Source organism: Anser anser (genome assembly GCF_964211835.1).
Source record: "Anser anser genome assembly, chromosome: 3".
Classification (NCBI taxonomy): domain Eukaryota; kingdom Metazoa; phylum Chordata; class Aves; order Anseriformes; family Anatidae; genus Anser; species Anser anser.
In genome coordinates, this window is record NC_139722.1 from 120,595,324 (window position 1) to 120,618,427 (window position 23,104).

At 36.9% G+C, this 23,104-nt stretch overlaps 1 protein-coding gene across 9 annotated transcripts in view; it reads left to right on the top strand.

Annotated features, from left to right (window-relative positions):
- Window positions 1-23,104, top strand: part of MACROD2 (mono-ADP ribosylhydrolase 2) — an 859,998-nt gene that overhangs the window by 246,228 nt on the left and 590,666 nt on the right. For all 9 annotated transcript variants that reach the window (XM_083829142.1, XM_083829141.1, XM_083829148.1 and 6 more), the window contains one exon: window positions 13,211-13,327. In XM_083829142.1, the coding sequence (XP_083685268.1) occupies window positions 13,211-13,327 (117 nt within the window). The remainder of the gene's footprint in view (window positions 1-13,210; window positions 13,328-23,104) is intronic.

Below are 23,104 nucleotides of genomic sequence, written 5' to 3' on the forward strand. Positions count from 1 at the left end.
AAGTAAACAAAACAATTTTAAAAGTATGCTTTCTGACAGTGGGTGGAGTAATATTACACAGTAAGTTGAAATTTATTTTGCATTTGACACCATTGACTTTACTGTTCAGATTATTTTTTAATAGGGGTAAAGATTGTGTCCTGTGTACATTTCCAGAAAGGAAGCTGGCTTCAAAGTGGAATTTATGCCCAGGGTCTATCACTGATGCAGTCTTTGGAGCTTCGGTATCTACAGCCCACGTTGCATGCCCTCTCACTTTATTCTTTGGCAGATTAGAATGATCACTTTTTTCTAGTGGTGTCAGGCTGCATTTTAGATATGAACCACATATGGCTAAGAAAACCAATAATGTTAATGAGTCTGGCTTAAAATTTGACATAACTTTTCAGAAACCGATGAACTCTTTGCTGTATTTATTTCTCTGCAAGCTTTATAAACTAGGACTTTCCATTTTTTCTGTAAAATGGTAGAAATGTACGTTTTCCCCCTTTAAAAGAAAGCTGGAAAGGAAAATCTGGAGACTTAAGTATAATACCACGTATCACAAGAGGTATGTTGCTCAGTCTTTCTACTTATCATCATATGTGGTTTTGTCAAAACTTTATATATTGGACATACACACATTTGAGTATGTTTATTGCAGCTTTAATGGGCTAATGTTGAGCTGCTTTTTCCTTTTAAAGTGGTTTCTCGGTGCCCTTGTACTACTTTGTTAATACCACTCAAACTGTGGAGAACTTGAGACGCTGTGGGTAAATAGTTGTTCAGAATTACCTCTTAAAATTCAGTTAATACTTTACTTATCCATGGAACATTGCTATGGAATTGATGGTGTTTACTCGTTAATTACTGTAGACTGCAGCTCACAGTGCTGGCACTGTGGCTTGTTTGTTACATGTGATGATCACTTTATAAATGTCAATAAAATCAAGACAAAAACCTCTAGTACAACTGGAAGTAACAACTCAGTATTTTCCTCATTAGTTTTGGCAGCAAAGTAGTCTTACAAAGCAGTATGCAATAAAACACCAGCCAACTGAGTCCCACACTGTGGCTATAATTACATATTTTTGCTTGCTAATCAGTAGAATATTTCTGTGTACACTATTATACTTTAATGGTTCTGTTGCAACACCAAATTTACTACAATGTTCTCTTGAAGAAAATGGCACATAATGATTTTGTATTTACTACAAGAAGATATTAAACTAAATAATACATAACGATGCTGCACAGATTAACCAGCTCTTTAGTTCTTCTGTTCCTTATCTCTCTTTTAATAGTGTTTTAGGACAAACATAAAGTTATTTGGGAGGGAATTGCCAGAATTACTGAACTGGTAGATAGAGCCATCTGAGTGGGATGTCTTGTTTCTTACTCGAGAACTATTAGACTGTAATTTTAAGTTGTGCTTAGTACTTTAATTTCCCTTCCCACAACTCATGGAACATAAGGAGGGCTGCAGCTAACTCATATAAGTAATAAGTTCATTAATTACAGGCTTACCTTTCTTGCAAGTTACAAAAGCTTGTGTGGGACTTGATTAAACAGGCTGCTGGGTATGGCCCTGTGGAGGGCTGGACAGGGAACAGCACAGAGAGGTTCCCTGTGCAGCTTCTGGATTCTGAGTCTTCGATTAACTCTGAAGGTCACTTACTATTATTAGGCTTTGTGTCCTTTATTTTTTTTAATTGTTTTTTTGTTCAAAGTGATTGCACTGCAAAAAAACAAGTACAGTGGGCAATGTGGGAGGCATTTCTTTATCCAACACTATTTCCATTATCTTGTTGTTTCTTCTGACCTTAGATAAATTTAAAAGAAAAAAAGAAAGTCAGGTTATTATTCCATTTCTTTTGAACTGTGGCTATGCAGTCACTGAAATTGAATTTGATCATTATATATATTATATGAATATATTTAAAGATCCTGGCTTAGTATAATGCTTTTCCATTTACCTTGGAAACAGAACTTGCCTGTCAGAGTCAGAGAGTCGGTCTGTTCAGGATTGGAAAAGGAAGGCAGGTTTGGAGGATGGGGGCTTATGCCCTTTACTCCACATACCAATAATTATGTGGCAAAGTCATGCTGATGCCTCTAACATTTTCATCCGTTTGTCAGTTTCTGCAATGAAATCTGACACATTAGTGAGAGCAAATAGTTCTCCTTCTGCATTTTATTCGTTGCATGAGTCTGTGTCAGGATATGATACTGTTTTTGTTGGGGAAATTGTACTTAGTATATGTGACGGTTTTTTCATGTTGCTGGAAAATATTTGATAATTCAACATTGCTGAATGCTGTTTGTGTCCTAGATCTTCCAAGTTACCCTTTGGCAAGCATTTGTCTTAGATCTTTTGCACATATGATTTGTCATAGTTTCTCAACAAAAGGATGAAGTATTTGAAACTTTTTGTTCCTATTTGTCATGCTCGTGTTAAAACACTGTCTGAAAGAACTTTGTTCACACATCATTTTCTGGTTAATCTAGTGTTTACCTTTTTCTTCCCTTATATTTATTCCAGTTGAATACATTGTAGTGTGTTCAATTGGATTTACCTATTGCAAGGCAATTTTTGTATAATTAATACTGTTAATTAATCTGGCTTCAGACAGCACTCCAAATTGAGAGGACTCTGTGATTGCGGACTGAGAAGCATCTCAACCAAGATTTCTCCCTTCAATGGTTCATGATAAAAGTATATTAGCACAAGTGAAAATGGTACAGGAAATAAGAAAACCAGCTACTACTTAGTAAATAATTGACAGTATTCCTATAGCTGCTAAGCCTTACTGCAAGCAAGAGGATATCTCCTTGTTGATACTTAGTCCCACTCCTTTGTATACTCCAGCTGCTGTCCTAACTCTGAGTTCCAACAATCCCTGTGTTTCTGAAGTCCTTTGTATGTCATGGTGGCTCACCTTCAAGCCAACTCCTTTACTTCAAAAATATATATCTATATATAAAAATAAAAATCTGATCTAATGGATTTAACTTCATAGTAATCTATGTGACAGAGGCATCTTAAGTTTTAATTAATATAGTCCTTATGTGAAAGAAAACTATGGACTTTGGCTTAGACTGATGTTAAGCAGAGTAACGTAAGTGGCACTATTTGTCACTATTAACACTGTTGCAATGCTTGCCCCGTGTGTGTGTTTTTTCACTGAATTCAGTCTATCTCAAGGACTTTCTCCATTTTCAAAGCTCTCCATGAAGACTGTGTAACCTGTGCAAAACCCATCCTGTTCTTAGTGACTCTGCCTGCTGGGACAACTAAATGCCTCACTTATGAAGGGAAGCCTGTGAAGCCAAGAGACTTTTTTTCCATGGGAATGGGGACATGCAGAACATCTACAGAACCACTGCCTTCTGAACTGGATGTAGTCACTTCTGCAACGTAGCTTTCCTATAGTAGTTTCTTCATCTTGTCTCTTGTGGTCTGTGCATCACCTAAACCTGCATGGAGATTGCTGATGCTAAATAGTCAAGCTGAACCCATATGGGTTAGAGGGGAAGGGAAGAGACAACTCTTGAAAACAAACAAGCTCATTGCAAAGTTTTTAGAACATGATATTTGAAGACCTAAGTCATAGAAGCGTTTTCTCTGCACACCTGCTTGCCTTTCTCTTGCAAGATTCTTAAGGGAAGTGGAGCTATTCACCCTGCATCATGTTTCACCTCAGTCTGGCTCAGGCTTTGTGTCCTCTCCTAGGTTTTACCTAAGGCTTGAATGTACTCTTCTGTTCTAGCAGTGGTATGCTCTCTGCTTGTGCTTGTGCCTGGCGCACCCCTATACCTAAAGAGAAATTCCCATGCCAGTGTCTGCATTAATTTTGTTTAGTTAGAAGCCGTATTTAAGATAGAAGCCAGGTTTAAAAAGATGTTACATGAGAATGCAATTGCTTCTTCCATATTCTACATGACGAGAAGGTCTTGGATCACTCCCCCTCACATTCCAGCAGTGGGGAACTTTAGACATTATTTTGTTTTCAGTTTACCTCTAAAACGCTTAGGAATGACACGCCAGCAGCTTGTTGGACTGTGAGGATGCACAACAGTTACAAGGCTCCCTTTCACTCCATCGTCATACAATTATTACTTGGTAGCCTGTTCTCTCTGAATCCTTGACCCGTGCCTGACAACTGTTAGCTGATCATAGTGAATAAATTTGTATAATCACTGTGCGATTGCTGCTTAATAACTGTACTCTGAGTATGCAAACACCTACCCTGGTTTAATATAACTCATCTCCCATGCACTTAGTATTTTTGAAGCATTTAGAAGTAATGGAGCATGCTGCTGTAGTGTCCTCTCTCTCCATGCAGAGCCTGACAATGCTGAAAACTGCAGAAGAGGGAAAGATGTATTGTTTAAAAAAAAAAAAAAAGTTAACAAACAACAGAGGGAAAATGCTTGGCTATGTGTCTTATAAATTGGGGGAAAAAAACAAACAAACAGAAAACTTCCTGAAAAAAATTACATTTTTTTTTACCGATTTCATTCTCTTTTTCTACGTTAGCTTCATGCTTTTCCTCAGAACAACCTGCAGTATTTATTTCTTTGCTAATGGTTCTGTCCGCATTACACAGAGGACTACAAAATTGGAAGATAAAATTCCAAATGCGTGTACAAATCTGAGATGATCACAAAATGCTCACCAAAAAAAAAAAAAAAAGCATGCTGGGGATGATATTGATGAGGCATCCTGCTAGGTTTTTGAGCTGCCAATATGGAAGGGTTAGAAGAATATTTTGTGGAAGCACTAGTAATTTCTTACTCTCTTCTTAACCTCTATTTTTAAGCATTTGCCTTTGGCCATCATGTGAGATGGATTGCTGAGACTGGTGGACGCTGGGTCTCACCAGTGTGTCTGTTCCTACATCTTGATTTCTTTTCATGCAGCATCGGAACATTAGTAACATTTTTATTTATTTATTTTAAATCTGAGTTTCATTGCCCTTTCAGGACTGTGGTTTGTTTTTTTTTTTTAATCTTTTTATCTACTTGTTTCTTTACTGTTCCTCAGAGTTTAACTTAATGTTTCAGAACAGTGCAGGAGGAAAAACAGACTGCATAGTTCTATGCGCTAGACAGAGATTGATATCCCAGTAGTAGCCTAATGTCATCAATAGCTTAATAGGCATCGTGGCAAAAGAGAGTTTCGGTGAGTTTTTAAAAGCAATAATGTGATTATTTGCTGTGAGTTTCTCCTGTGCTTGAGGGAAGAAGCACAAAGGTGCTTGTTTAAAAAGGACACCACTGAGGAGGAGGCTGGCATCTTGGTGCACGTAGCATTGACTTTCTGTGTGGAAAGTGTTAAGCAGAGCCTGAGTTGCAAAGGGCTGTGAAAGGAGGGCAAAGAAAATAAATAAATACATAAATAAATGAGTTCTGATGTGATCTCCCTAAATATTTGCATCTAAGTTCAAGGTAGAGCAGAAGCTTAGATGTTAGGTGAAAGCTTAACTAACAATTATATTTGTATCTCTAAAATAGGCAGAGCAACAACTAATTTACTCACACAATTTCCTGCCTCTTCAGGCGGACACATACCTATCTTTTTTTTTTTATTTTTTTCCCACACAGTCCTATTCTTAAGCAGGTCCACATTTTAAATTTTTAATAATGAAGGTCTTGTAATAATAGCACAGTATCATGAATGGAAATCCAGGACAAAATAAAATAAGTAGGCGTCCTAGCAACAAAATGAAGCACGGACTGTTTGCCTGTGCGGTATCCAGCTGGAAATGAAGTACTGTGACCGCCCAGGAGCCTGAGGAAAGGATTTTGGAGTCACCAGCCTCGTTTCTTCAGGATGATACTGCATTTGAAAAACAAAACCAAACAAACTTTGCAGCTTTTTAAGATAAGAGATGTCAGTTCTGGAACCAAGTTCAGCTGAACATGAACTGAATTTGGTTTCATAGCATAGAACAGTGAGAAATTTCACCTGACTTCAGCTTCTTACTTCACTTATGAATAAACAACAACATGGAATTTTTCCGCTTGCCACAGCGAGGTATTTCAGGCTTAGCTGTTTCAGTCCCATCTGCAGAAGACTGTGGTGTGTCAGGTGTCTCAACATCAACACAATTAAAAGGAAGTGGATGGTTCCTTCACACATGCCTTAATGTCAGGATTTTGGACTGGGAAAAACTGGAAAAACACTATTGGAGCCTTTCCTAGTTCTTTTTTTACTGCCAAAAGTGTGACATTCAGACAGGTTTATCAGACCCATGTTTCTCAGAGCCCTTATGCTGCTTGAGTGGGCTGACAAAAGTGTGAATCCTATTGACATTATATCTGTGTCTACAGAATTGAAGTAGAGCTCTTGGAGACTAAGAAAGATGACGTCCCAAGTATGAGATAAAACGCATGCAATATTTGTTGCGCAGTCGGTTACAGAAGGGACTTACCAATTGTCATTGCTAATGCGACACAACAACTTTTACTCAGTTTTTCATATATTTTTAATTTGAGTTTCTGATATCCCCAAGATATTTGACTAAAACAAAGAAAAGATATCTGCCAGAAAATGTGAGTTTACTATTATTATTGTTCCATGTTTTTCAAAGTAAGAATGATTGATTGTGTGCAATAATTGTAGGACATACTTAACATTTAACAGACCCATGAGTAAATGAGTTTTATTTTGACATGGACATTGATTGTGTTGGGTTGTGCAGCTGCTTTGGCTGTCCTTCAGTGTGAACCATATCCAGATTAAGGACAGTTTTATCATAAAGCATCAAGTTGGTTTTAAAAACTTTTCACCATGGCAGGCAAAACCTGCTGTTTTTTAATGGTAAATTTGAAGGATCTCATCTAAACAATATTCTAAAATACAAGTTTCCCAGGGATGACTTTACAATGAAGCTAAGATATGCCATTGCTTTAAGTAGGCTTGTTCCTTGCTGTTTGTACTGGAATAATGTTTTTACTACTGATTATTATTACATGAAATTCCCTCTGCAGCATGGTTTAGTGGTTGGTATTGGCTGGACTCAGAGTTTTAGTTCTGGCTGCAGCCAGGTCCTTTGCGCAATCTGAAATGCAGATTCTTAACCGAAGACAGGCGCTTTAGAGAGAATGGGAACTGACACCCAACCAGTAGCGTAAACTTTGGGGTTTTGAACCTTTGGTTCTGTCTTGGTTCAACTCAGGAGTAGGCAGTAAGAATTTCTGAAAACTAGTGTTTAAGAAACTGCAAATTTTGATTGTCTGCGGTGAGACAGGAATCTAATTCAGTGAAGCAGCCATCTCAAAATACAGAGTTCATCTGTGTTTTTGTTTTTAAAATGGAGAATTTTAAGGCAAAGTCAGATCATGTTTTTCAACTCCTTCAGATGCTGGCTAGAAAGTACTGTATAAATGCAAAGTATTTAAAATTAATTATGTTGGAAGCCTATAAACCAGTGCATTGATTAAAAATCTTCAGTTCATTAAACTTCCCCATGGCAGAGGCCATCTCTGTAATATAAACTGCCGTTTCTAGCAGCGGCGGCCGACTGGCATCTGTGTAGTAATCTTTTTAAGATCCCCACCTTTGTTCATTAGACCAGCAGCTGTTGTCTCGTGCTGTGCACGATTTATTTCCCCTTGACACCAGTCTCGGAGGTGCAGTTGTGCCTTTCCCAGTACTTGATTCTAGTGAACTTCCTAGAGGCACTTTACCAGTTTTGTGGGTTTTTTTTGTTGTCGTCGTTTCAGTGTGCATTCTCGCAGTGAGCTTTTTGAAAGGACCACAAATACTGAGGACATGTATAACACAGGTGTGCTGCAGCTGGGGCAAACCAGATTCCTCTTGTGTGACCCGAGCGATGTATCTGTTATAATAACATTTTTCTGGTTTGATTCACTCCTGGCATTTACCACGTGGAAGAACAGTAAGGCTTCATAGATAAATCATGCACCGTTAACTTGCTTAAATAAGTAAATCTCCTGAATTTCCTGGTGAAAAACAGAAAAAAAGATCTGGAAAAGCACCAAGAACAGGAATTACTATGGAAAAAGAGTATATAGTTTCTTGAAATATAACATGATAAGTCTGCATATGTTGTTTACACCATAACTTGAATTCACCCAGCCTCAAATGCAAGGTCACAAAAGAAGTTTGGGGCTTATTATTCCCGGAGGCTGGCGGGGGGATTGTATTATTTTGCTGTGGTGTTTGATTACCTTACCCTTTTTTATTACCATCTGCACCGCAAGGCTGGTTTTGCTGAGGTTATTTTTTTTTTAAAGCAGCATCCCATGATACCCTTAAGTCTCTGTTTCCTGTGCTTTTGCTTCATTTGCAATTTTCAGAGATTTTACCTAAGAAATAGATTTATTCTACATTGTACATTAGTAAATTAGCTATTTTACAGATTCACAGATTCACAGACTTTAACCCTTTTACTAACTTAACTATTCACTAACTTTAACCCTTTAATTCTGGAGAACAAATACAGTTGTTTTACAAGAAATTAAATAAGAAAATATTTAACTTTTTAGCATCCTGTAATCTGCAGTAGTGTAGAGAGATGTTTTCAAAGATTTCCACGTTTTCTTAAAACTCGTTGTTTTTAGAATACTCTCATTTTGCCTAGGAATTTTATTTTGAAACTTAATTTTGTCCATGTATTTTAAGCAATTATTTTCAGGCGACTTCTTTGTGCAACCAACACCATTGACTGCAGTAGTTTGGAAAGAGTTTTTCTTCATTAACAGCTTCTGCTGAATTGTTGGGAGAACAAAGTGCTGTCCCTGGTGACTCCTAGAGCTTATGGATGCATGCAAAGTGATTGCTAATATTATTTTTAATGAAAAAATGTTGGGGTAGTACTTTTAATAGCTTTATGCAAGCATGAACTACTTCAAGTATAGTGCTAAATCTCAAGCTCCTTGAGCCGTTCTTCAGCCCTAGTGATGTATTTTCTATACGTGCACCTTCAAGACTAAGAACCCCCTTCCATGTGCTTCTCCAGCGAAGGCAGCATGAAGCGGTAAATACAGAAACCCCATTTCTGCTGGCTCTCCACACATGGCAGTGCAGTGAGTAACTGGGTCACATTTAAAAGCAGAGCTCGACTGGCTTAAGTCTTTGTAGGCATCTGAAAGCAGAAGTGTTGTGTGTTTCCTCACAAGCATTTCTCTCGGGGTGGCTGCTAGGGTGCAGAAAAGAAGAGGAACCATCCTGCAGATTGCTGCTGCCTCGCTGGCAGCACCTCCTGCCCCAGTCACAACTCATCTAGTCAGAGTGCGATCAAAAATCCTTGGTTTATAAGCATGCAAATCGTATCAAGAAGCACAGTGTCAGGAAGGACAGTTAGCAGCCTTGCCTGTAAGACTTGCCTTCAACTCTTGCCAGTACTTAGAAATGTCAATTATTCGGCATGCAGACCAGAGGCGGGATTTCTTGTCAGCTAGATAGTTTTGTCTGTGGGGTTTTCCCACATCTTTCCTGTAGTTGTGAGATGACAGCTCACTTGGGTATATAAATAACCCCAAGTACGTATATATATGGATTCCATAAACCTGGACAGGAAGACAGCCTGTAGAAAATAGGCAAATTATGAAGCTGAGTGATATCTTCTGAGTAAAATGACGTTTTTGACTGGTTGTAGAAAACAGTGATAATGCCTAATTCCTTATCACTGTCACATGATGCGAGTCAGATTTGAGCATAAGTGAAGTGCCTGGGTTTTTACAGGCAGCTGCACAAAGGAATTCCAGGAAAGGAACAGTGGGTTGTGGCTTAACGTTTTCTAAATCTGTTTTGAAAAATGCAGATGAGCATCTATATATCAAACTGATGATACAGATGAAGTATTTGAAACCAATATATCAAAGATTCTTCACTTTCCTACAAAAGTAATTTGTCAGCATGCCATTATTATCATGTAAATCTCTTCCTCCTTACCACACAATAACAATATATCTTTGGACATCATTTTTCCCTCCTGAGGTTGTTGCATTATCTGTAATTTCCATAAAGTTATTCTCTTAACAATGCTTACTTCACTGTACACTTATATTGCTAGTCAGTGCACTCTTTCAGGAAACAAAATAGCACACATGAATGTTTTGTGCAGGCCTCTCCATGATTTTTTGAATTAATACAGTGAAGGCATGTTTTAGCAGAGGCTGAAGTATCGCATTTAGATTTGATAATCTACTTTATCTTTGCCATTTTTTTTTCTTTATGTTACGCAGTGCTCATATTTAGCAAGATGTTTTACTGCTTGGGTTTCTGCTAGAAGAATTATCAAAGTTGTGTTACATATATATTATTGGAAATATAGAATGTTTCTAGTATGATTTATTGAGTTCTCATTGTATTAAATGGAAAATGCATACATTGATCAGAGGTCATCTTGCTCAAGTATTTCGTAAGTATGGTAGAAGAAAAGTTATTTAGACAACAGTGATTTTTTTTTTTTCCAAAAATCATTCTTCTGTGTGGTCACTGAAGTATATCAAATGCTAATGTCTCAGTTTCCATCTATGCCTGTCCAGAGTATTCAATCATTTTCTGTTAAGTCATCTTTATAAGAGAAGCATGCACTTCTACTTGTTTGTTTTTGGCAGATGTCTTCCATTTTCCTTGTCATATGTCAGAATTGGTTATGATAGAATTGATTTGCCTCAGTTAAAAATTCAATTTTTTTCAATTACCTTTTCATCCTTCTGGAGGCTGCTTCGATTACTAAGGCTCGGAGAGAGGACCTGTGGGGAGCCAGCTCCAAGAAACCGTGATAGGCCGTTGGTACCTTAGTTGGGTGTGCATTAAGAGCTTGCTTCTCCCACCATGAGATGGTTTATGGCTGCGGAGCTGCGACTGCCTTTCTGTTGGCCATTGCAGCCGACCTGGCACGTGGCTTGTTACGCATTGGGTATGTTAATGCGCTGTGGATTTAGAAGTGGCAAATCTGTGCTTCCGCTTCCCCATCAGAGGCGATGGTTTGTTTTTGCAGGTTCTGTTATTTGGCTGTGCTCTGAGCTGAATCTGGGTGAAAATGAATGCAATTTTGTGAAAAAGAGGTTGATTTATCTGTATGATTTGGTTGAGAGGGTAGATGAACAAGCAATTGTACAGACACAGCTCAAGGCAGGGTGCCCAGCGGTGAGGGACAAGAAATTGCTCAGGGCTGGAAATGCTTAATCCACTGCCAAGGGATAACTGCTTGGATTTGAGTCCTTGTCCAGTGCTCCCGAGGTGAAAGACTTCTTCCTCTGTTGAGGATTGCACATAAAGTGCTAGTGCTAAGCATTTATTTATTTTTTTTTATGTTAATGTCTCAGGAAACACTAATGTTGGTAAAGATTGTGGTGGTAGTGGTGCTTATAAAAATATACTTGAGGTTTCAACGCATTCTGTTTTACTTATCCTCCTTGGTTTGGAAAAGCACTTAGTAATTAAGCTAAAATAATTAAATAGGATATTAAAAGCACAGGATAGATTTCCAGCATTCTTTTTTCCCCTTGAGGTCACAAAATATTATTCTTGCATTAACAACCTGGAGTCTGTTGAGCAGAGATTTTGGGTACGTTAAAAACAAAAGTTCAGTTAAGGTAAGTAATAAGACTTGGTATCTTGGCATAGTTGGTGCGCAACACGCTTATAGCTCCACAAGCACATCCTTTCCAGTAAGAAGGTTTCAGAAAATAAATTGAAGGTGGAACAACACATGATTCTGTAATTATCTTTCTCTCTAATACAGAATATTTCAAAATGATGATTTGAAAATCAGTGGTGCAGTGTCCAGGATGAGTATGGAGAATTATAAGCAACTGCTTATCTGATTTCACTGTGTCATCTGAGTATTAACCCTGGCAGAGAACACCTCTGAACAGATAGCCACGATTTTAACTCAGTCGAAGGCTTAATTCAGATAAAGGCATTATCTGCCCCTCAACTCAGGGACAGATGGCTTCGGAGAAATGTGCAACACCTTGCAAACCTAGCTGTGCCCCTCATGCAGAAAGTTGTCGTTTCCATTCCAGCTTCAGAAATGACTCGGGGGTGAGGGAGCTACCTGAGCTCCCTGCCTCCTGGCTGGCAACGAGTGGCCAAGTGGCCAAGCGTAGGATGGTCCAAGTCTTTCTGTAATAGCCTGTAGAGAGGTACGCAAGTTAGGCTAAGAATAGATTATATGCATCTCTTGAAATCCCATCTCTAATTAACTTTTCAAAGCTTTTTTGCTTTAATCGTTTCAAACATGCTGTTGGGAACTGTTGTGGCTTTGAACTGGTTAAAGACAAAGTAAAATATTGAGCAATGCAAATACAGAATCTGTGTTTCATGTCTGCACAAGGATTTGTTTAGCCTTTCTACTTCAGCTTATTTTACCTTTTCGAATTGATAGCGTAATTTATACGGTGATTATTGCCTGTAGTGAAACTTCATCATTGCTGCTGACTTAGGGCCTTCTTGTAGTTGCTGTGTTGGTGCACACAGTATTTCCTTTTTTGTTTGTTTCCTTTTTCTTAAACTTTTTTGCCATAATTACAGTAAATGATTTCTTTGATTGCATGTGGAGTGAGCAAAAATGCTGTGCCAGCAGCCTTTTCTTTTTCCTTTGCTGCTGCTACTATTATTTTCCTGGCTCCTGAGGGTAAAAAGATCTATGCACTCTACTAATTTTCTTGCATACTTAGCTGCAATTGCAACCTTTAGTAATTATTATTTAATTAACTCCAAAGTATTGAGTGAATAATGCAAAACAAAAAAGAAAAAGAAAAGGAGGAAGGTCAAAACAAGGTATTTTTGTAAATTTCAAATCCATAAGCATTATTATTGGAATCTTTGTATAAGGCATTAATAGGACACTGACATTAAATAGCCTGCACAATTCTAGAAGAATCAGAGCTCTGTAGTACAAGGCAGTTTGGTATTTAGCTGGGAATCAATTTTATTTTAATAATTGGTAGTGAGAATTTCTTTGAGCTTTGAATAAGACCACTTTCTGTTATGGACATTTTAATTCTGCTTTATCTTTTTGAAATGTTTTCTTTCCAATTAGCAGCTGTTTACTAAATACTATTTTTCGGGTAAACATTGACTAATTCTGGCAGAAAAAATGTTTGTATATACTTGAATGTCTGCTTATAGATCTGTAGGTCTGCATTTAAAAATGAGCAGTAATTGTTTGTGGCCATACATTTGTTTGAATACAACATAAAGACTGGCTTTTAATAAACAAAGTTTCTGGGTTTGCCTTTGTAGTGGACGGCTGTATACACAGAGCTGCTGGGCCCTGTTTAGTTGCTGAATGCCGCAACCTGAGTGGCTGCGAGACTGGACAAGCAAAAATTACGTGTGGATACGACCTACCTGCAAAATGTAAGTCTACTCCTTCTCAGCATTTCCTTTTTGTTTTAAGCACGTGGAGCTGGTGTGCATGCTTTATTTCCCGGTAGTCTAATTCAACAAGGTATTCATTTTACAAAATTAGCAGCGGGACTTAATTAAGCGTGTTCTGTAATAATGCCTTCCCCTCAAAGCAATTCAGGCTTTTCTAAATGATTATTTCACCTATGTTATCCAATGAAAACTTACATGTCTCGAAAACATAAAGCATCTTTCATGTTTACTTTTTTTGCAAGCTAAAACATATCCTTTCGTATGCATAATAAAGGATTTGAAATGCTTTAAGAAGTATGAACAAAATATACATTATCATATTTAAGTTCCATGGAGACAGTTTTTGGAAATGTTGCATATTTCATATTCGTCATGCAGATTCCTTGATTGTGAATACTTTGAGAGCTGAGGAGATCAAAGTGATGTATTGTGTTTTCAGTTGCTATGTAGAGGCTGATTGGCAATTACTGTGAAGGCATCTGTCACACTTTAGCTTTCGGCGGAGTGCAGCTCGGTGCTGGAATGTTTTTGCACTTTCAAAGTGGAATTGCCAAAATTCCTTATTTAAAATAGGAAGAAGGCTATTTCACCTTGTTGCACAGTTGTTGAGCTGGTCTTGGAAAAAATTAACATGTTGACAGCATGTTGGTTGGACAGTCTGTTATGTAAGAATCAAATGTAGGAAATCTCTTCAAGTTTGGATCTTACTAGAAAAGTATGTTAAGAAACGGTGATACAAATATCAAGAAGGCATTACAAACAGCATATAACTGGAACTGAAGCTCTTTTTTTTTTTAATATGCAATCTGTACTAGGAACATGCCTCATTCAAATGTATTTAGATCTGTTCTCTTAATTCATTTCAGGCTGTTTCCACATAAAATCAAATGCATACTGCAGAAATGGATATCTTGTTAAGTTCCTGTGGCCCTTAATGCCATAGGTAAAGAAGAAAATTATGTTCTAGTCATTTGTTGACACCTTCTATAATGATGATGATAAGAGCTACCAATTACTTCCTTGACAGTGAGTTCTAATTGCTGCATGTGGGAAAACCTTGCTTTATTTTATACATAGTTTTACCGCATGTTAAAAAAACAAAAAACAAAAAACCTTTGCTATATTTTATACATAGTTTGACCATGCTAATGATTATTTATGAAAGGTAAATTTCGCTTCAGATCAGGGACGTTGCTGTGGAAGATCCAACGTGGTAGTTACATGTGTTTTTTTTTTTTTCTTATATGATCAAAATCTTTACCAAATTCCTATAAAATTGATAAAATTATCAAATAACTACTGATGGTAGATAGAAATCTGCTGTGGATTTTTGCCATTTAATTCTTCTTTAAAAAAACAAAAATAAATAAAAAAACCTTGGGAGGCTAAGAAAAGTTGCTCATCCATGGGTGCATAATACCTCCCATGTATTTTAATGAGAGAAACTAAATGCAAGGTACCAAAGCAACAAGCACTGAACTGCATTTGAAAGAGAGAGTATGGCTGAGGCATGGCCTCCCTTTAAGTTTTATAGCAGTTTAATGTGTCTTGCTTTAGTTAGGTTTGTAGAATGGGATCCTGCTTGAAGACTGTAGGGAAAATTTTGTTTTGTTCTTTATATAGAAATGATAAACAAAACAATGAGAAAACCCATTATCACTTGCAGTTTGAAATAAAACCTGTAACCACCTGCAGAGAAAAGCCAATATTCTGCTTAATCGATATTCTTAGAAATTGAAATTGCATTCAAGATGCATCTATTTGTATTTGATCATGCATCACATGAGATGGAGAAAGGATACATTAACTGGCAAACAGGCAAAAGGAGGGAAATGTACAGTTTACACGCAGAGTCTGAGAATTAGGTACTCTTGGCTTTTTAGATTTTTTTTCCTTGAAACGTATTTGTGTTCATCAACTGTTGTTTTCTTTTGCTCTTCCCTGTAGAAGCTTTTGGTTGTGGGCTCATTAAATTACTGTACCTTGTAGACCGTTCATCAGGAAGTGATCAAACAGTTGAGACTCTTTTCATGTTTTAAAGAGCTGTAGAGCCACTTGATATCTTTTGTCACTCTGTGTCACTTTGCCATAACAGTATGACAATTTAAGTCTTTTACATCTGATTTTTGCAATGGAGCTGCAATATGACAGGAGGCCTGGGTTTTCCCATCCAGGTGTGCTATGATGCAATCGTGCATGTCAGCAATTTGTTTGAAGTCATAGGCGAATGAATAGCTGCCAGCTTTTACGACGAGTTTGCTCTTCACTTATCTGTTTGTATACCCGAGGCCAACTACAATAATCCATTAACAGTTTGAGTAGTGTAATGATTATTTTGTTGTCTCAGGTCTTCTTGTGATTGTGGTTGGATGAATAATAATATTAAATGTGAAATGTTTTTCCAACTGTGATGAATTGTTATTATTATTTTTTTTATTTATTTAACCGAATAGTAAATGTTCAAATCATATTTCCTACCCTTGGGATTTCCCCATCTCTAGTTCTTGACCTTGAAATGTTTTGCTTGGAAGCAGTTTGCTGAATTCAGCAAAGCTGCTCCAGGACAGAGCAGCCTGCACAAGTTCTGTATGATGCAGGACTTCATCTTAAACTGAAAACTCTGTGTTATAGAAGAATTAGTATTCAAAGATCATACAGCATATTGTGTAGTCTTATAGACAACTTGGAGGAAGCTGGAATTAAATTTGGCATTTGAAGGAAGGTATGCTTTGCTAGGAAACTGGTAGTTGGTAAATAAAAAATACTGGCAATCTGCTTTATGATCTATTGTATTTTTATTGTGTACTTTGCTGTATTTACTTAATAAGTTCTTATTCTTATTCCTAAATAAGAACAAGTGTGATAAAGGATTTCTTCACAAACGAAAAAAAGATAGAAAAAAAAAACCTGACTGAAAAATGCAAAGACTGATGGCATAGGCTAGCCTTCTGTGTTTTGTTCTAGTAGTTGGATCTGAGTCAGAGATCAGTCTGTGAAGTACACAAGTAACAGTAAATGCTTAGGGAGAGAATACATAAAATAGTTCATATTTTTCTCATCTTTTCGTGCTAGTGGTGTGAACAGACCAAAATTAACATGGCTATAGCCTAGAGGTGTTGCTCTATGAACTTTTCAAGATACATTTTTGAAAGCCAGAAAATAGTCTATATGAAAATAGAGGTGAAATCAAAATGAAATTTCTAATTACCAGTTAATGTAATGCTCAGTACAGTTTTACAGAAGTAAGTGTAATCACCATCTGCCTTCTGTGCTGCAAAAGCCTACACAAAGCCCCCCAAATGCCAACTGAGTTATTTGCTGAATACATAATTCTGTTGATGTCATCTATTGTTTTTCAGCAAACACCTATGCAGGCACCCAAGTTTTCATAGCGTGTCAGAGGGTGGGTTGAAAAGGCACCGCTTTTTGCACAGATATTTTCCTTTAATGCTCTCCCAGACCAATCGTCAGTTACTTAACTTTTGTACTTCATACTGTTGTTCGTTTTTAAAGAAAAGTTCATTGTAAATATTGTACAACTGGTCCTCAAACATTGAGCAGTGCTCTGATATCATCGATAGCAGATGAACAGTATCTGTGTCAAGCTCTACAAATGCTTGTTTTCTTTCTCATTTGATTAATAGTCTCAGTTGGCTCTACTGGCAGAAAATGGTCTGAATGTGAATTGTGTTTATAGCTGGAGCCAAGGGTCCATAACAGCCTCATGGCTTGTTACCTGCTTGTAGATGTCTGCCATAAAAAAGAGCCTGTCAGAACACATTAAAAAATACAGTCCCATTCTACAAGGTGTTAAATGGGTTTAAAACCAATTGAAGACATGGTAACAACATCCAAAACAGGTAAGTGGTACCCTGTCCTTGGCAAGAAAGGGCCACCCAAAATAACTTTCTCCTGTTGTTAATATTTCTCGTAATCTTTTCTTTCTTTTTATGGAAAATGTTTGATAATAAAACCCCCAAACCTAGGAAAATAAAATGTTATGGCCTCTAATATGGGACAGAGCCAATGACTGGTAAATTAAATCTGAAAGTTTGACTTTCAGTGCAAGCACCTTGCTGGATATGCTAGGCAGTTTCATTGTTTTATGTTGTTAATAAAGCTTTAGTATTTTGAACAAATTTTTCTGTTTGATATTTTGAGTACTACAAGCAATGTCCATTGGGAAATGCCATATATAGCACAGTCTCCTGGTCCAAAGTCACTGTGTAGATCAGTCTGGAGTAATAATGTGCATGTGCTCTCAAAGACAATTCCTGCTGTGAAATAAGTAGTTAGTGGGAGAGCTAGTATTAAACACAGTAGGAAGAATCAGCCTTTCGATTTGTTTAATCAGATTAGAAAGTGGAGATTAAAAGTAGAGATTAAAAATGTGCTACTGTTATATAGGCATAATTTTCAGTATTTAAAAGATGAACATTTAGAAGGTATTATTTTAAAGTAAGGCTGTAAAGGTAGAGAATTTAAATCTCTCTGTATTTGCTTGGAGACTGCTTCTAGATCTGTAATTAAAAGGTTGATTAGGCAGCAATGGAACTCCAAGTACTGTACTCCAGTACTCCAAAGGTGATCAGTTGCAAAAATGGAGCACAGCATTTAAGCATATTATACAAATTCATGGGATTCCATAAATAACTTTGTTTACTTTCAAACCCTTGTTTGATTTAATAATATCTAAAATTTTCTTCAAATGATTCTAAATTTTTGATGTGCAACAGTTAGAAAGATACGTTCTTCTGTGTGGTTATGATGTGCAGAAAAAACATTATCTTTGCATGATTTTTTTTAAATTTGTTTTTTGAAAGAGCTTGTTAAGGGAATTTAAAATTAAGTCTGTGAATTGAAAAGGAAGGCATTAGAAGTGACGAACACGTGGCCAGCCAAGAGAGAGAATTGCTTGGAGACAACTAAGTTGGCTAATATTTCCCTGCTAGTTAAGGTCCTTGATCTTTACCCACCATTGCTTTTCAGTAGTTCAGTGAAAACAGGTGTGCTACCGAATGCATAGCTAGACTGAAGTTTGATGAAATTTCAGGTGAAAGAGACTACTGATAAGCAGAGGGTGACACAACCATGAATATAATCGAAGCTTCTTAAATGTTAGGATTTTTTTCAAAGAGCGATGTGTTTATACTTTTTTGCCTTAGCTGAGTAGCATCACATTATTTTCACCATTGTGCCCAGACTGTGTGGCACTTGCCGAAAAAAAGGTTTAGCCCAAAAAAGCTCTAGAGAGGTAGTTCCTGAAGCAGCTGTTTGATACCCATTTTTAGTATTTCTAAAATCTTTATCTTTGCTTATGTACACCAAAATTGAAAATAAGGCAAAGCAAGTTCTTAATAATCAAAGGTCCAAGACCACTTCTCGTTGAGTGATATTTTTGTTGTTCAGACTTTTTTTTTATTATTATTAACAAAACCACTTGCTATGTATTTGTGCTTTTTTTTTTTCTTCTGAGTTGTGTCTGGTTTTCAAAGGTATTTCTACAAGCTCAGTTTATGTATTTTATAATGATTTTGAAAGTAAGTGCAGTGATGTCTTTATTGTGTTTTAATTTGGTCTAATTGGTTCCAGTCATCTTAATGACCTGCTATATTTGCCATTAACACTAGGATACATTGCATATGCTGTAAATGTGTTGGAAGGGAAATGTTAACGATTACTTCTTCAGTCCTAGAACCTATTTAGATTTTAGAGAATTTAATGGTATATTGTAAAGCTCAATGGCTTGTCTCTCCCTTCTGTATATACACACATACACTGAGGGAGAGATACATTCATCGGGAATATAGTTATCAACTTTGACTAAATGAGTTCAGGCATCTCCTCTTCCAAGTCCTCAGTCTGCCATCAGTTTGGATAGAAAAGGGACGAGTTCTGTAGCTACCAGTTGAAAAGTATGGATATGAATCAGCAAGAAACTTCCATCATGAGAGTATACAGTCTTAGCCTTGGATTTGAGCCTAGATCATGTACAGTTTTTAATGGATAGCTTCTTTAAAATTTAATCCATGAATGGGCCAGTGTGCATTTGTTAGTGCTCTATGTAGTGTCATGCTGTGGTTAACCTACTGCACGTAATGTTGGAAACCCTAATTTCACATCAAATTGTTCAGTTAACAAATGTATGCATTGTGGCTAAAGGAAAGGTTTTACTATTGATCCTTTCTGCTAAATCTAAATTGTCTTCTTCTGGGCATAGGTTGCTACAGTTCTGTCAGTGAACACTGAACTCTGGGGCAGGAGTGGGCACAGACAAAATTAGAGGACTGAACCTTTTGCTCAGTAGCTGGGTCCACCATTGGCTTATAACGTGTGCGCCAATATCATGTAATGGCGGGCAGCAGAAACCCGATGCTGTGAGCTTCCCCTCTTGGCCTTATTTCTGTAGCTCTGGACACGTACTATTTTGGAAAAGGTTTAGTTCTTGGTGTTACTGAAAGTGGTCACAGAACGGAGCATGCCATGGCAATGCTGGGAGCCCACCCAGTTTTGTACCGCAGCTCCCTGGCGCCAGCCTCCACAGGGCTTGGGTTCACCTTCAGGAGACCCCATCAATGAAACAGAGAGCAGCTTACAAGGCGAAAACAGACTCCTAATGCTTAATTTATTTGTAAGGTGCTGTTTAAATGTCTCTTCTTTCAATCAAAAATAATTTTCACTGGAACTTGCCTTACCACACTAGTGGCTGGTAGTCATTCCTCAGACATTTTGGCGCTGATATATTTTATTTCCTCTATACTTGGACATAGTTGATCCTTTTTAGCCAAATAATAATAAAAAGTCAAATGCGTAGCAGAAAAATAAATAATTTTTCTGATAGTTACAGTCAGCTGACAAGGAGAAGGGTTATAATGGAGATGTTTATGCTCCTTTAACTGCAGTGCTTGCTGCTGCTCCCACTCTAATATGTTCCCTCAGTAGCCAAAGCCTACACTCAGTACTTGAAAAATTAATCTTTGATGCATGAGATTTTGTCTGCCTGAATTTTGCTTGTCTCATTTTAAATGGTGATAGAAATTGCTTACTGTAGTAAAACACAACATTAACCTCATAGTGTGCTGGCACTTTGTGATTTATGCTGGTTTAGTCTCTGAAAAATATGCAGCCTGTCTCCCAAACCTGGGTTTAGCTTATAAAATATGTTGGCACAGGCTCGGGGCTTGAATTGGAACACTAACTGATGATCCTTCATCTCCCTGGGGTAGGAAAAAGGTTTAAAATTGTAGCCTCTCGGAGGTCATTAACTTCATATCATTTCTTCAGATTAATTATAATTGTGTTATTGTAGCTGGAATGTTTTAAAAACAGTACAGCCTAATTTTGTTTCTCTTGAGCAAAGTATAGTATTCCTTTTTGTGCTGTGTCTGCATATTTCTCAGACAAAAATACGACAAATTATTTGCAAATGGAAATAATCAAATCATAGGTAATAAGTAAGGACACAGCTATTTCCATTCTACTATTTTGAAATAAAGCAAAAGTAGTATCAGAGGAATGAAAGGTGCTCTGATTTTGTTTTTATTGTTATTATTGATGCTTCATTCATTCTCAAACCTTGTTAACTTGAAGTTGAAAGCTGCTCATTCTATATTTATTTTTTTTGATTGTATTCTTGAATGGATCTTCCAGAGGAAAAGTTGGATTGTTTCAAGAGGAGTTCTTTACCTATAATCTAATTCCTTTCAGTCAATCTAAAGTGGATAGGATGGGAAGGTTACGTGCAATGGTTTTTAAAAGGTCCTTATTTCACCCAGCAGAGAGGAATCCTGAGGCTGTATAAACTCAGTGCACAGACCAAAACACGCTTTAGTGACCATTAGTTTGTCAAAATTGAGGTCAAACATTTGAAACATTTCTCTTCAGGAGGAAGACATCAGGTGTGAGACTGCAGGGCATAAATATCATTTTAATTGCTGCAGTGAGTAGTCTAAATACTGATTAACCAGATAGTCGTTTAAAAAAAAAAAAAGCATCATTTTACATGCTATAGATGCCGTTTCACTGCAGGTGAAAATATACTTTCATCCAGGATGTTTTGTATTTGAGTATGGGGATCTGAATAACAGGGATTTTTTAAAGCTAACTTAGCTTCCTATTTTTTGTTTCTTTGTTTGATTTTTAGCATTTTCATAGCATCCCCCTTTCCTCTACAACATTTTCACACACTGATTCTTGTTTTTGTTTTTTGTTTGAAATATTTGGTACAAGTTGAAGGGGATATGTTAGTTTTATTTCTCCATTTCTTAGACTTCTCAGAATCTTGCTTCCTTCTTTGCTATTCGTAAGTTTTTGATAATGTTTATGGAAATTCTTAAGTTAGCATTCATGATGTTGTACCTTTTTACAAATATAAGGACAGCCAAGCAGGGGGATACAATGATCTTGCTATATGTTTCTATGGCCATACATCTGTACATCTATGTATGTGTCTATTTTCTGTGCACTCGCATCATCAGTGTTGCAGAACATTTACAACTTTCTGTGGCTTGCAAATGTTACAGTCCTAGGACCAGGTTTATGAAGAAAGTGTATTAATGCAAGGTACAGTACTTTCACTGAAAACTTTTTTTATAGCTGCTTCTGCCCAAATGCTGGTTTGTGGGTGAGTGTAATTTGTATAATATAATTTACACAGTAAGAAGCCAGAAGAAAGTGTTAATTAAACAACTGTCACCAACTTTGAATTACATCTTCTTTACATACTCCTGGTAGCTATTTGTCATGCTACAAATATCTCTTCTGTCTCCTTGGCAAGTGAGTTCCCTCTAACCTCAGACACAGTGGTCTGAATTCTGTTATATTTTTGCCCGATCTACTAGATGGACAGAGAAATGTCCGACCATTTTTTTGTCTTTACATGGCCAAAAGAGAGTGTGTATGATACATCACTGCACACTGCTAAGTAAGCTTCCTATTTAGTTTTCAATAAAAATACTTGGTAAGTTTCCAAGGCCTTTCCAGGCTTATAAATAAATAAATTCATAAATGCAAAATGTTTTGTGACACTAAAAATAACCCATTTTGATATCTAATTATATTTGTGTCTGTCTGGATCACATTTATCTTTTCGTAACTTCCTTACTATGCTTTCAGTATAATTTTATACAGTCTTCATGTTAGAATTAAAACACATGGGTTGCTTTTTAGAAAGTAAGAATACAGTAAGAATATTGTTTAATTTCTCATAGCCTGCAAGCTATAAACAGCAGGTCATCAAGACTCTGAACTGTTTGAAGTACCCATGAACACGAAGGAGGAAACAGTTTCTCATTGAAACTCGGTGTTTTAACAACCACATTATTCATTTTTAATTCTCTCCACAGAACGGGGGGAACTCCACAGATGTTACATGAAGCAGAGAGGGAAAACCCCCCTGAGACATTGAGAGGTGTCATGGATAGCAAAATAATGTAATATAATACACTCTGAAAGCCTGCAGTTCTGAAAATCACAATTCATTCACATAAACGATTGCATTTGTGTCAGGTGTAATCCTGTCAAAGGTGTAATCTTGTTTAAAACAACTTTTTCTCAAAATGGAGCAGAAATGTTTCCAGGGAAGAATGTTCATTTAAAATTAATTTGTTGTAATAAAGCCTTATTCATGAGAAGCTGAAAGTGAAGTTAACGCAAAATTGACTGGGGAGCCATGAATATTGTTGGATTTCTTTCAGTTTACAGAGTGAACATAAACAAAGGCACAAAGCAAGTCATTTTAAATCAGAATCTTACATT